General features: G+C 41.2%; 1 protein-coding gene across 1 annotated transcript in view; it reads right to left on the reverse strand.

The window, feature by feature from the left end:
* KIF13A (kinesin family member 13A) overlaps window positions 1-14,995 on the reverse strand; it is a 212,360-nt gene that overhangs the window by 19,534 nt on the left and 177,831 nt on the right. The window contains 9 exon segments of the mRNA XM_061195757.1: window positions 300-399; window positions 2,034-2,072; window positions 5,282-5,428; window positions 5,611-5,743; window positions 6,784-6,935; window positions 9,525-9,698; window positions 10,220-10,381; window positions 13,083-13,232; window positions 14,012-14,152. Of these exon segments, the coding sequence (XP_061051740.1) occupies window positions 300-399; window positions 2,034-2,072; window positions 5,282-5,428; window positions 5,611-5,743; window positions 6,784-6,935; window positions 9,525-9,698; window positions 10,220-10,381; window positions 13,083-13,232; window positions 14,012-14,152 (1,198 nt within the window).

Consider the following 14,995-nt stretch of genomic DNA (forward strand, 5'->3'; position numbering starts at 1 on the left):
TCAGTCCCAGGTTCTGAGCCTGGAATACCTCATGTGGAGATGTCGATATTGATGGCATTTGCATTCATCAAAACAAAATCTGAATTTAACGTTTAATGTCAGTTAACTCAAGTAATGAAACATTACTTTCAAATTCAGAGCCTGCTTAAACACTGTACACTAATAATTCACTAATATCTATAATTGTTATGGGGTCAAAAAGCTAAGATACAACAGTCCAGCTAAGGGAGGAAAACAGCCTACCACTACTGTCTAGAAGTGAAAAAACTACTCCCAGCCAAGACTTTAATCTCACATACCTTTTTTATTGCTGACTTTTTTAATCTGTTCATCTAGGTATTCTCGCCGTTTAATGAGGGCATCAGACCACCTCTCTCTCACACAGTTTAAGTCTTCTTCCTGGCATCAGGGAGGGAAAACATTTTCCTGTAGAGTGCATAGATAACTATTTCTTTTTTTTTTAAAAAAAAAAAAGATGTTTAAATTGATTAGGAAACTTTTCATTAGGAAAGGCCATTGAACATTGCCGTGTGATTAATATGCAAGAAAGCAAAGAGGCCTCAGGAACGCTGCATGCTGATTGAGGATCCCATGACTCAGAAATCAGAGCCCCTGGATTTCCAAAAAGATAATTATACTTAAAAGCAAGAGAAGCTCAAACTACACCAGCTGTTGGATGAGTCTTATATGGTATGTGCGTGTATGTATTTAAGTTGTAGCTATTCGTTTGAAGGGTTTGTGATTCTAAGCAGAAGGACACCAGAAACAGAGCCCAAATCACAAAGCAGCAAATGGAATGGAAAATGACAGGCATTTTCATCATTCATAGCTCGATGGCTGGATAAGATGTATTTTCTGAAAGGCAAAGAATAGATCAGTGGAGAACTTTTCAAACTTGCTGCAAAGGTTTTACCTCCAACTGCTACCATGAGGCTAACCGAAAACTTCCCATGCAAGAAGCCAACATGCAGTCAGCCATGCTGAGAACTCCCAGAAGCAGCTGCTGGACTCGACTGTGAACCACGTGGCAGGAAGCGCACAGACAGCCACAGGACGTTAGTTAATGGCGTTGCTGAGATCCAAGGGGATACTGGTATTTCCCCTACCATTTGTTTTCACTTGCTTGTTTTCTTTCTTGGTAAAATTATGAGGTGGGAAAGACACCTACCAATTCTATTCAGGATGCTCTTTGACTTGCCTAATTCCAGCCTAACCTAAGACGTTACATTAAGAGCAGACACCTGAGAACTTCTGAGGCTTTACCTACAATGGACCCACATTTTACTTATAGGAAGGCACACCAGGAAAACATGCTTTTAAAATTTATGTAGAGAATCAGTACAAAGACTGGGAATCAACCCAGAAAACTTCATCTTGGTTTGCCACCTTGACCATTACTGTTATCCCACATTCCATGTACAGTAGGCCAGTCAGCCCTGACTAGGTAAAATTTCACATTTGCATATATTTTTTCTCCCCTAGATTTCCAAAAAGAGATTTAAAGCTGAGAGTTAAATTCTCCAGGTTATGAATAAGATTGGCCTTAAAGAGAGAAGAAAACTGGCTAAACAAAACTATGTGCTTAAAATGTCTTCAGTTTTCCTATCTGGCAAAAGTCTTTAAAAATACAATGGCACGTTAGAACAGTACTACTCTCTTGGATATAAGGAGCTAACCGCAGGTTCACATAGGAAAGACAGGTCTACTTAAAGATTATGGATGGATAACTACAATTCTTAAGATCACCAATTTAATACAGTGAGAGTGGTCTTGTTTAGAAAGGCTTTACGAGCTAGCAATTTGAGATAGCATAGCAAAAATGCAGTATCTGCTTATAAATTTTGAACTGACAGGGAAATCTATAGAAATAGTATTGTATCGCTGATTACATTGAAAGCAAATCAAAAGCGAGTGAGAACTGCATATTCTTGCTCTACGGTCCGCCTTTCCTCCTCCCTGCCCTCGGCTTTGCGAATGCTGGCAATTAGCAGCAGCTGTGCCCCATGCCACAGGATTGACAGCAGCAGTAATACCTGATAACTATCCATATCATCACCATCCTCATCATCTCTCTGGTAGGGAAAAAATAAACACAAAGGACATGCATTTTTTTTTCTCAAACAGGACACAAGGAAAATAAGTCTTTAAGCTTAACACACACATTATAATGGATAGCACACACAACATCGGCATAATAAAACATTTAACCGAATCTCAAAAAGTGGATGTAATTCACTTGTCTATAATTACTTAAAGAATTTAAGATTTAATTTTTTTCTTTAATAGAGAAAGCAGTCATTTAAAAATGGGAACTCTCTCAGATTCTCTTAGCTGGGGATTGGACACAATCCCACTGGGTCAGGCCTTATGGCACTGTTATGCAAACAGTTGCTATTTGTTTCTGGGTGAGCTATTTGACTGAGATTTAGAATGGGCAGAACTAGAAAGGACTTTAGGGAGTCTCCTGCTCAACCTCCTGGTTTTAGCTGTGAGGCAGCTAAGGCCTGAAGGATGAAATGACTGAAACCAAGGTTCACACGGATAGTGGCAGGGTCAGGACTGGAGGCCAGGTCTGCGCCCTTGTCCCTGCACCACACCGCTGTCACTGTGAAATCATCACAGGGGAAGACCCACCGGGAAGCTAAGACTCCACATACAGTCAGCCCTCCTTATCCGCAGGTTCCACATCTGCAGATTCAACCAACCACAGAACCTTCCTGATCGGAGGGCCGAGTGTACTAGGTCATTTTATATGAGAGACTTGAACATACTCAGATTTTAGTATCCAAGGTGGGGAGGGTTCTGGAACCAATCCCCCCAGATACTGACGGAAGACTGTAGAAGGTTCTGTATACTGTACCACCGCAGTAAGAGCACAGCCCACTATTTTGGATACATGGCTCTATCATTATTCACTGTTGGATATGTCAGTATCCATGCCAATCAGGTGAGAAAAATCAGAACTGTCCTAAACCCATGGCAACATTTTACAATAATTACATAAACTAAGCATTTTGGCAAAACATTTGCAAAACAAAATCATCGTGTGGAAAAAAAAAGGGTTTTAGTTGAGACAATTTTCCTTAGACACAAGAATAAAGAGGGAATTCCCTGGCGGTCCAGTGGTTGGGACTCTGTGCTCTCACTGCCGAGGGCCTGGGTTCAATCCCTGGTCAGGGAACTAAAATCCCACAAGCTGTGCAGCCAAAAAAAAAAAAGAAACAAGAATAAAGAAATCCCCATTTGTAGAGAATATCCATCTCTATGGAGGCAGGTTCTACTCAAAATGAATACTGGGCCATGTAAAAACCTTCTTTCATTTTTCTATGGTTATTGGAGGGTTAATATTAAAAAAGGAACTGGAGTGGCCTAGTCAGACAAAAGACAAACTTTTTTTTCAAATGCCTTAAAAAGTATAATTACATTATTTTCATATCTAAATATACTGCTTTTTAAAAGTGCTTTAAAAATACTGTTAAGATTATTCTCTCTGTAGACTTTAAAATAAACTTTAGTTTTAGTTTGGTAACCATCATTTTCATTTGGATAACTCTAACTTCAGTAGTAAGCACACTACTGAAATAATTTTTCTCGAATTAATTCCTCCTATTAATGAATAAAGTACAAACAGCTCTAATTTATCATTATCTTTTAGGCTAAGAAGATACTTCTGTTCACCGAAAACTAGCTTGAGCTTTCATGATGTAGAACCATTGTGACATCAGCATATTCTGGATTGGCTCAAGCTATTGCATCAAAATAATTCTGAAGTACTATGTCAACAACAAAAATGGTACTGGACATGACCTTGAGCATGGCAGCAAAGAAAAATAAAAGCTTTAAAACAGTCACTGTTTAAATTTGCATGACAGATACTGTAAGAAGAGCATTCAGCACTGGGGGAAGGCAGATATTTGAGAGCTCAAATTTTGACAAAAATCAGTTTTAACTCAAGAGGTATAGCTGTTTTTAAAAGTGCAAATAATCAATCCTTGCAATGTTCATCAAACGGGAATAGTCAGCCAGTTGATGATCCATGTTCATAGGTCATAGTTCACACACACAGATACAAAGTTGTATCTAAGATCAGAGATTTATTAAGCCACAAAATTTTACGGCAGAAAGGGACCTCAGAGAATTATTACGTCTACCTCATCGTTTCGGAGGAAAGAAAAAGGGAACTCGAAGTTTAAATTACTCAGTTAAGTCAAACAAAGCTTAAGAACCCAGGTCTCCTCACCCAAGTCTGTGCTCTTTCTACCAGGCCCTGCAGTTGCCCCCAGAGCTGATGGCCAAGTGAGGGACAACCCAACTTCCACTCCACATACAGCAGAAAGTCTGGCGGAGAAGCCTCCCTGGCAACAGCAGACTCCAGCCTCACAACTCCATTCATACTCTTCCCAGGCTTTGAGTTGGAGGCAGTTTTGGCCTGGGACGAGGAAGGCAGTGTCTGACACAGCTGTGCCTTCCTGACGGCCCAACAGTCCAAGCCAGTGTTGCAGTAGAGTCTTTGCTGCCATGAAGCCAAAAGGAAACTGAGATGGAAGATGAATCCTTCTCAAGATAGGCTGGGCTTACGCCCAGACTCCACGGAGAAAAGTTTTCTCCCCATCATGACAGGGAGTGAGGGAACCAGCATTCAGCGGTCTGATTCTTCCCAGTCCCCAATTACATCTGATAGTAAAGTGGGGACTTGGTGAAGCACATGCGTTCTTTCAGGCCCCTGGGGACACGTTTCTGATCTTAAAGTTTACTGTGACTGGTAAATAAGATGAATTCTTAGCTGGTTCCATCTTTTAATTTCTTTTAAGTGAGAAAAGAAGGTTTAGCAAAAGGAGGTTTAATGAACAAAAATGATCATGAGGACAACTTTCAATTAAAAAAAAAAAGTAAAGCTTTCAGAGAGCTGGTTAATTATGCCAGTGTATGGGGGCAACTTTCTATTAATAAAAGTGGATCAGGCCAAAGCCAGCAATATCAAACACCCAACATAATTCAGGCCAGATATAAAATAAATCCTGCCTAAAGTAAATGAGCACTATAGCATTGATGTGTGTTTATAAATAAAATTATTATTAATCGGCACTAAGCCAATACAGTAATTTAAACCTAGCAAAAAGGCAACGGACGGAAATATGGATGGGGTGGCGGGGGCCGATACATGCTTAAGGCAAGGAGTTCAGTTATATTCCTGAACAGGTCTCCGTCACAGATCACTGACTGCCTTAATTCTGCATTAACCAATCTTTGTTAAATACTATTTGCAATCTGTTGGTCTCACCTGGTAACTGTCCAGCCCTCTCTGGAGCTTGGTGGACCTGGCAGTCACGCAGCCAATGGAGATGGACAAGATAGCTTCGACCATGAGTGGCAGTGTCCCAGAATGCTGGACAGGTTTCACTGTGACTTGCACTCTCCGGGAATGACCCTGCAGAGGTGGGGGTGTGATGCGGAAATGGGGGCCAGGAATGGGGATGGGGAGGGATGGGGGAAGAGGATCAAGGAAGGGGAAAGAATTAGGGAACAAAGAGGCAAATAACTAGAAAATTCCAGAAACTGTAAGAGTGGGACAGGGAGAAAACACGAAACAAGCAAAGACAAACCTAGTACCTGTCTGAGTTGAAAGACACCTCCTGTGTTGACATCTTTTGCCTGGTGAAGCTCCACAGCCGCGTACTCCCCCAGCTCATTCAGCTCTAGTATGGAGATCCACATCTCTATTCTGCGAGTAACCTCGTTCCACCTGCAGAAACACATTCCAACAAACAACCATGTCAATGTCCAGGACATTATTAGCAACAGGAAGAAGCCCCCAGTCCCTGAGCACTTACTATCCGTGAGGCACTGTGCTATGTGTGTCACATAGATTATTTTCTTGTTTAACACTCAAAACAATCCTGTGGTATAGGTTCTTTTCATTTATTTTATTGATGTATACCTTATATTCAGTGAACTGTCCAGATCTCAGGCGTAGACTTGGCGGGATCGTGACAAATGCATACACCTGTGCATACACCCTGCCATCACCACAGCAGGTTTGCTCAGGCCCCTTCCCACTCAATCCCCACACCACCTGCAGCAGCTGTGTAACCTCACAGATTAGTTTTACCTGCTCTAGAATTTCATATAGATGGAATCATGTAGTATTTTACTCTTCTAGGTCTGGCTCCTTTGATTCAGAACGATGTTTGTGAGATTCACCCACAATATGTAAGAGTGGGACAGAGTTCTTTTTTATTGTTGAGTAATATTCTATTATATGACTAATAACACAATTTGTTTATCAAGCATTCTCACACTGAAGGACATCGGGTTGTTTACAGTTTGGGGGATATCATGAATAGAACTGCCATAAACATTCATGTACCAGGCTGCTTATGGACTTATGTTTTCATTTTTCTTGGGTAAATACCTAGGAGTGGGATTGCTGGGTCATGGAAGAGGCAAATGATCAACTTTAAAAGAAGATACCCTTCTGTTTTCTTCTATAAGCTTTATAGTTTTATCTTTTGCATTTAAAGCCATGCTCCATCTCAAATTAAGTGTTGTGTATCATGTGAATTAAGATCAAGGTTGTTTTTATTCCATAAAGATACACAGATGTTTCAGTCTCATTTGTTGAAAACACTTTCCTTTCCCCATCGAATTTTTCCAGGGCCTGGTAGTTCCTTTCATCATTCCCATTCATAAAGGAGGAAGCAGGCTCAGAGAGTCCTTATTCTTCAACCACTGCCCAAGGGTGAGCCTTGACCCTGCATCTAAAGCCCTCAGCCAAGCACAAACCTGTCATGCAACGTTCTTGTCTTAGCATGAAGGGAATCGACTTCCCAGACAGAGCTGCCGTTCCCGGTGCACCGGTGGCCCCATACTTCGATGGCCAGTGCTCCGTCTGAAATGAACTCCAGGAATTCTTCCGTTACACTCACCACGTAGTCCTGGGATACGCGGGGGAGAGGAAAGAGCGACAGGAGTTATGCAGAAAGGAATCTGTGAAATTTCCTTTTTAACTTTCAACTGTATACAGATTCATTTCAGAGTACATTAGCCTGATCCCAACCTTAAAACCATCGCTGCCATTTCACAGAAAACCGCAGAGAAACCAGAATATTAGATGGGAAGTGATATTCTGAGGTAATTTAATTGAACTCCTTTCTTTAATAAACGAGGACACTGAGGAAAGCAGCGGCCCCACGTCGCACTGCTTGTTGGTTGCAAAGCTGAATCTGTCCTCCCTTCCTCCTGGTTCACTCCCTTTACCCTGGGACCACTCTGACTTTCAGCCAGAATAGACCAATCAGCACAGCAAAGAAAAAGGGAACTTCTGATTGTTCCTTCCTATGGCTTAGAAGACCAAAACAGAATTAAATTTTACATGATTATCTCCATGATTCTGCGCTCTTGCTCCTAAACCCTCCCACTCCAACTCTTTGTTGTGAAATACAAACAGACGAGCATGAGGAAACGGATGCTGAATAGACGGAGCAGTGAGGCAATCACCTGGAACAAAGCAGCAGGCAAGGAACCATGCGGATTTCCTTCCCCTCAGCATCTCAGTGGAATCTCAGGTGACTCTAATTTCTCGAAAGGGCTGTGCTGCATTGGTTTAACCTTATACTACCTAACTTCTTATTTTATTTGGAGACAGAGCCAGAATTTTAAAAGGAAAATAAACTTAATGACCAATTAGCACAAACTACACATTTTAGAGGTTAAAGAAACCCCAAAAAAACCCCAAGGTCACACAGTGAGTCCAAGGTCTCTGAGACTAGCATCTATTACCAGTTGTTAACTAGGATGTACTTAAAATCCAGGTTTCATCCTTCTAAATAAGCAGTTTTTTGGATCCAAAGAAAGATGGGGAATATTTAAAAGAGTATTCAGAGAACCATAACGACAACAACAACAACAAAAGATTAATAAAGAATTAAGAAACAGACTTGGTGAATACAGGTAAAAATAAAAAGTGGGCTATTCTCATAAAAATAAAGACTTGGCAGGGGACTTCCCTGGCAGTCCTGTGGTTAAGACTTCACCTTCCAATGCAGTGGGTGCGGGTCCGATCCCTGGTCGGGGAGCTAAGATCCCACATGCCTTGGGGCCAAAAAACCAAAACATAAAACAGAAGCAATATTGTAATAAATTCAATAAAGACTTTAAAAATGGTCCACATCAAAAAAGATCTTTAAAAAACAAATAAATAAAAACTTGACAGGGACTTCCCCAGTGGCGCAGTGGATAAGACTCCATGCTCCCAATGCAGGGGGCCTGCATTCGATCCCTGGTCAGGGAACTAGATCCTACATGCATGCCACTACTAAGGAGCCTGTGTGCCACAACTAAGAAGCCCGCCTACCACAACTAAGACCTGGTGCAACCAAATAAATAAGTATTTTAAAAAAAGAGAAATCTAGCCTTTCAAAAAAAAGAACCTTGACAGACTTTACGTATAGGAAATTTTATAGGTGGTGATATGGATTTGTCTTCTAACTGTAGAACCAGAAAGAATAGGCACAATTTCGAAAAGAAGGGGTCTTGAATATCTATTAAGAATTGTCCAAAGAAAAACAAAATTACACTGAGGCCAGAGTCTGGCTGTCAGAAATGACTGGTTGGCAGTCTGATATGAAAGACAGGAAGAGTGGCTGATGTCACAGAATAGGTCCAACCAATATTCACCAAAAATTCGCCTCTCTCATTTTGTATGATTTTTAAAAGCTCATACGGGACTTTAGAATGCTATGCTTAGAATTCAAAAGAATGAAAAATATCTACAGCAACTTATATGGTCAGATGCTCACGTATATTAAAATAATAAAATGCAATTCTGCAATCTGTAAAATGTGATCACATTTTTGTAAAAAACTTTTTAAAATTATGCATGCATGACGGTAAGAGTGTGCATCTCTGGCCATTTATGTGTATGAACATATGTTTGCACACATAATATGCAGCAAATTGTCACTGGTCATCACAGATTTCAGGTAGAGGTCTTTCAGATTTTATTTTATTTTATTTATTTATTTATTTTAAATTTTATTTATTTTTTTGCTGCACTGGGTCTTCGTTGCTGCGTGTGGGCTTTCTCTAGTTGCGGCGAGTGGGGGATACTCTTCATTGTGGTGCCTGGGGTTCTTATTGCAGTGGCTTCTCTTGTTGCAGAGCACGGGCTCCAGGTGCATGGGCTTCAGTAGTTGTGTCATGTGGGCTCAGTAGTTGTGGCACACGGGCTTAGTGGCTCCACAGCATGTGGGATCTTCCCGGACCAGGGCTCGAACCCGCGTCCCCGGCACTGGCAGGCGGATTCTTAACCACTGCGCCACTAGGGAAGTCCCCAGATTTTATTTTAAACACTTTCAAACGATCTGAATTTGTATTAAAGTACGTTTTGAGGTTAAAAAGCTCAATAAACCTATTATGTTTATGAAACATTCATGTGGGAAAAAATTCTAAGTTACAAGTAGACTTTTGAACTGAGCCGCGGCCGGTTGTCTCCCAAGTAGCTCATTTTGTAACGGCATTTGTACCTTACAGTGAGAGAAGGTCACAGTGTACTGAGCATCCTTGGACTGTGGGGAAGGCACCTCTGGGTCCACTACTGGGGCGGCCACTGTGGATTCACACTGGTCCCAGAATGTGTATTGACAGAAGACGAAATTTGAGAGGTTTAAGGGCAGCCCAGTTGCCTCTTTAATTTTTACCTGGAGAGAGAAAAAAAATGCAAATATAACTCTCATAAAGAAAACAAACTATGCATTCTTTTCATATCCAGCTACCTCAAATTTAAGAGTAGGTGATGAAATAAATAAATCAGTCATCCATTTGACGGCTGAAAATATTTCATTCAGGGCTACCTACTTGTAAGGAAATATGTACCATAGTTCCATAACTACAGTATGTGAGCATGGTGACAAATGCACACATCCCTCTCAAACTTTCCTAATGACCCAGTTTCTGATACAGCTGTGACCTTTACTAGAAAAGCATGATTCATTAAACAATATGCACTCCTTGCATGCCACATACATAGACTTCTGAAATTTCATACAACTGTCATCAGAAAGTGTGCTGCACTTCTGGGAGAAGTACTGTCTGTTATTGTATTTATTGTCAGAAAGTTTAACTTTTACCATGTTCTATGAAAAACTCCTAAGATTTTCCATAAAATTGTTTTGAATTGAAAAGGTCATTTATCTGAGCCTTCCCAGCCCTGCCCTCTCACCCGGCACGTCAGTTTTTTGACTCGGTGAATGATTTCCCCGCTGCTGTCTACGACTTCAAGACTCCCGCTTTCACTGGAGTTCTCCGAGGAGTCATCCTCCACCACGCGCTCCGGGACGGCGCCTGTAACTCGCATCACTTCCACATGGAGACGCCCGGCAACCTGGGTCAAGGAACCAGAGCACCGTGGGGTTAAAAGACATCCCGTGGACAATACTGACCTGAGATGGAAAGCATGCTACAACATCTCCGGCGAGCAGCTCCACTGTTATCGCTGGGCCACCTCCAGCAACGGGAAACTCTCAGTACTTCCAGAGCCAGCCCACTCCATCGCCTGCCCTGTAATCACTCTGCCTTACTTTGAGCCAAATTTGCCTTTGTATCTTGCCTCCTGGAGTCATCTTCATTCTTACCCTTCTACAGGACAGCCCATGAACAGCACAAAGGCAGCTATCACATTCTGCCTGGAGTTATCTATTTCCCTCGTTCACATATTCATTCATTTACTCATTTGATCAAATACCTGGCATCATGGGAACACCACGATAAAGACGCAGGCTCTGCTGTCTGGGCACTCACAGTCAAGTGGGGAAAGACAGAGAATTAAAAACCCAGTGTACGGGGCTTCCCTGGTGGTGCAGTGGTTAAGAATCCGCCTGCCAATGCAAGCGACACGGGTTCGAGCCCTGGTCCGGGAAGATCCCGCATGCCACGGAGCAACTAAGCCCGTGTGCCACAACTACTGAGCCTGTGCTCTAGAGTCCGTGAGTCACAACTACTGAAGCCCGCGTGCTCTAGGGCCCGTGCTCTGCAACAAGAGAAGCCACCGCAATGAGAAGCCCGCGCACCGCAACAAAGTGTAGCTCCCGCTCGCCGCAACTAGAGAAAGCCCGCGCGCAGCAACAAAGACCCAAAGCAGCCAATAAATAAACAAATAAACAAACAAATAAGTAAATAAAAACCCAGTGTAGACTAGCTGTCCTGACAGAGATACATGCAGGTTGTTAGGGGATAAATTTATCCACTCAACAAATATTTACTGAGAATCGAGTGTGTGCCGGGAACTGTACTAAGTGCTGTGTTGACAACAGTAAACCAAACAGTCATGGCCACTGGGCTCATGGAGCCTCTCCCTACCCTCTTGGGAGCAGAGAATGAGAATGGAAGTGACCCTAGGGCTGGGAGAAGGGTGAGGGGGTGAGACCTACTCCAGGAGGAGCGACAAATACAAAGCCACCAAGTTATAAGGAAATAGTTTAAGACTGTTTTTCTAAAAAAAAAAGGGGGTGGGGGGAACTTAAAGTTTCCAGAATATCCTGGTGGTTCTCTGCATTGGTGCTAGTTTAGCAGTGTCTCTCTTATAGCTGGTTTCACAGAACTGAATTTAAGGATAGGAATGACCCTGACCTTTGCATTCTCAGAGTGTGGTAACTGGCCCAGTTTTCTCTGGCAACACAGTTTTAGGTCGTAATGACTGGACTTGTGAAGGGGACACATGCTCTGGCACTGCTGTGTCATCTTACATAGTGAGGCTTATTTTTAAAGGTAGCTCAGATCCAACTTCCACAGAGCAATTGGCCCTGACACCCAGGACCTGAGAGAAATTAGTTGATGGTATTTGACAAGTGAGACAAATATGGAGGAAGGAGCAAGAGGAGGGGAAGAAAGGAAATATGAGAAAACAGTTAGAAGACAGTGGTTCTTAAGCTTTTTTCCCCCAACGTTTTTTGAGACCCTAATACATTTTTAGTATAATTTCAGGGGATAAACGAAATACTCAAAGCCCACCATGGACCCTAGCTTAAGAAACCCTGACTAGGGACTCAGCCACTAGATCTCTTTGCCATAGGAGTTGTGCCCATTTTTAACATGGGAAAAAGCAACTTAGCCCACTATTTTCCTAGAGCATAATGTCCACAGGTGGGTTACTACATGTGGAATGTGAGCTGTGTACTTACACATCACAGCTGGGAATCTAGGGTCTATTTTCTGGGTTCACTTTGGGCAGAATGGCACCCTATTCTTAGTCTGCTCTAAGAATCACAAAAAATACCTTAGTATTTCCAAGTTTGCATGCTATTGGAGGATAAGCTAGGAAATAAGGATGTTACTAAATTTAAAATGAAAACATCAGTTGATGAAGTGGATAATATAAAAAAGTTTGAACTTGAACATTTTCTGAAATGTTTCAGGCTGACAGAAGGCCAATATAATGAAATAAATGAAATATGAGGGGCATTTTTTTTTAAAAGAGGAGGTAACAGTGGGATGCTTAAGCTTTTTTTCTTTGAATATTTTAGAATTTCAAAATAATCCTCCCAAGTTGTATCTTGTAAAGACCACTTAGGGCCAGGAAGGAGCTAAAGTGTACTACAGAGGTGAGAGATTAAAAGAGAAATCAATATGAGGCACAGAGCTGAATCTGGTTTCCAAAAGATTTCGAGTTTGATTAAAACAAAGAAAATACTTGTGAACCACAAATAAAAAACATGTTCTAATAATCTTTTAAAGCCATGCCTTAATTTTGATAGTTTCTTTTGATATTAGTAAAGAAGAATGTGATCCTGATGCTTCACCCTAGTTTCTTGATCTACCTCAAGAACAGAACTTAAATCGAATTAAAAAACAAAAAACGAACTTGAGCTCGGTGCTTTGTGACGACCTAGACGGATGGGATAGGGAGGGTGGGAGGGAGGCTCAAGAGGGAGGAGATATGGTGGTACATCTATACATATAGCTGATTCACTTCGTTGTACAGCAGAAATTAACACAACATTGTAAAGCAATTATACTCCAATAAAGATGTAAAAAAAAAACAAAAACTTGAACCATGGCCATTTTCTCAGAGGCTGGCTTGTCCTTACCTCCCCCTGCTGGCTGATGATAGGAACTGCATACAGAAGTTTCACATCACAGAACAGACACTCCAAGAACACATTGGCCACGCCAATTAGGTTGTGATTCTCTTGGGCTTCATAGAAAGGGTCACCTCGTTTCCCGTAGAGTCGCTTTGTCTGAATGGTAGGAGAGGAGGGGGGAAGGCGAGTAGGAAACAAAACATCAACTTAAACAATACTATTTAAAACCAGCATTTTAAAATGTTTTAAAAAGAAAGCACTTATTCAAATAAATTAAAAAGAAGTAAAATTAGAATCATGTCACACGAATAAAACAGAACTATCCCACGGGAGGGGCTTGTTAGTTGGGGAACTAAGTGACATAAGGGCAGGGAGAGCTCTTCTTTGGTTACAGCCCCACCTATCACACCCCGTCTTCCCTATCACACCCCACCTGCAAGGTTTCATTCCCTGTGCTTTGCCTCATTTCCTTCACCGCATCTTTTTTTCCATTACTAATGTCGAAAAAATGGATCATGCTTTCTAAAATTATTCTTAGCATCTACCTAGCCATGAACACAGCTAGGGGAGCATGAACATATGCTAATGAATACAAAATCCACGCTGGCTCCATTTAAGCTGATTTTTAACAGCACTGACGAAACAGCACAAATTCACTTTGTCCTACTTCACTTCACTTGAAATGTAGTAGCAACCCAATAAGAACATACTATGTGTTCTCTTCATTTAGTTCCTATCTGTGTGGGGATCACATGTTTTATGACCGATCCAACTGATCCCTTCAAGACCACTTTCACTTTACATTTCTAATATAAATGTCCCAAGTAGCACTACAGATATTCACTGAGGCACGTAAGTGTGTTCTGACGATTAAATCACTTATATTCTTGTCCTTTTAGCACAACCAAAGCTCCTTTACATTTTGTCCCTCTTACCTCAGGAACCTTCTCCTTCCATTCTTGATAAAGGTCTCGCATATCAATTAATTTATTCTCCAGCTTCTCGATGGTCCACACTTGGGTGCTCTTTCCTTTCCTCCTCACCTGAATAGCTGGCTCGCTCACTATCGCTCCTCTCTGCAGAATGAAGCAAAACGAAAACAAAAACCAAATATAACACATCTTGTTGTAACTCTTTTGGATTGTTGAAGCAATATGTATTATCATAAAGTAGAAAGTTTGAAAAAAAAAAAAACACATAATGTATACAAAAGAAGATGAAACCCTATCACCTAGGGAATATTCTGGTTTATTTTCAATCTTCTTTGTATACCCATGCACACACATTTTATTTTTATCACAATCAGAACCAAACAAATATACAAATTTCCCATCCCAATTCTCTCTCCACAGTTCACCTTCTTGTGTGGTTAAATATTCTCATAAACATGATTTTTCATAGCAACACAGCCATCCATTATAGGGATGTATCACTCATTTGACTAATTATTCTCTTGGTCAACATCATGGCTGCTTCAAATTTTTGCTATTACAAAGGCCACTATGATAAGCGTCCTGGTATAAAAGCACATAAATGTTTATGAACACGTCTATAAGTACAGATTTAGAATAAATTTCTCAAAGGAGAACTACTTGGTCAAAAGACTAAAATGCAAGAAGACTGATGAGATACTCTCTGACTCGTTTCTAGCTCGCTTGCTGGAGGGAAAAATGAATGGATGAAAAAATTATTTCTTCCAAAGTTTCTCCTTAAATGAAAATTTCTTCAAGTTGAAATGACAGGAAACTTCCCAATGGCTGCAAAGAATCCTGCTGTGTATGAAAAACAGGTATCATATGAGTCTTCCTTTCCTGAAGAATTCACTCTCAGAATGGTACTATCACAAAATATACACACATTCCCCCATTTCAGGAGGCATTTATATGAAAGAGAAAAGCAGGAGGAATTACTTATATATA

The sequence above is a fragment of the Eubalaena glacialis genome, chromosome 7 (assembly GCF_028564815.1).
Source record: "Eubalaena glacialis isolate mEubGla1 chromosome 7, mEubGla1.1.hap2.+ XY, whole genome shotgun sequence".
NCBI lineage: Eukaryota > Metazoa > Chordata > Mammalia > Artiodactyla > Balaenidae > Eubalaena > Eubalaena glacialis.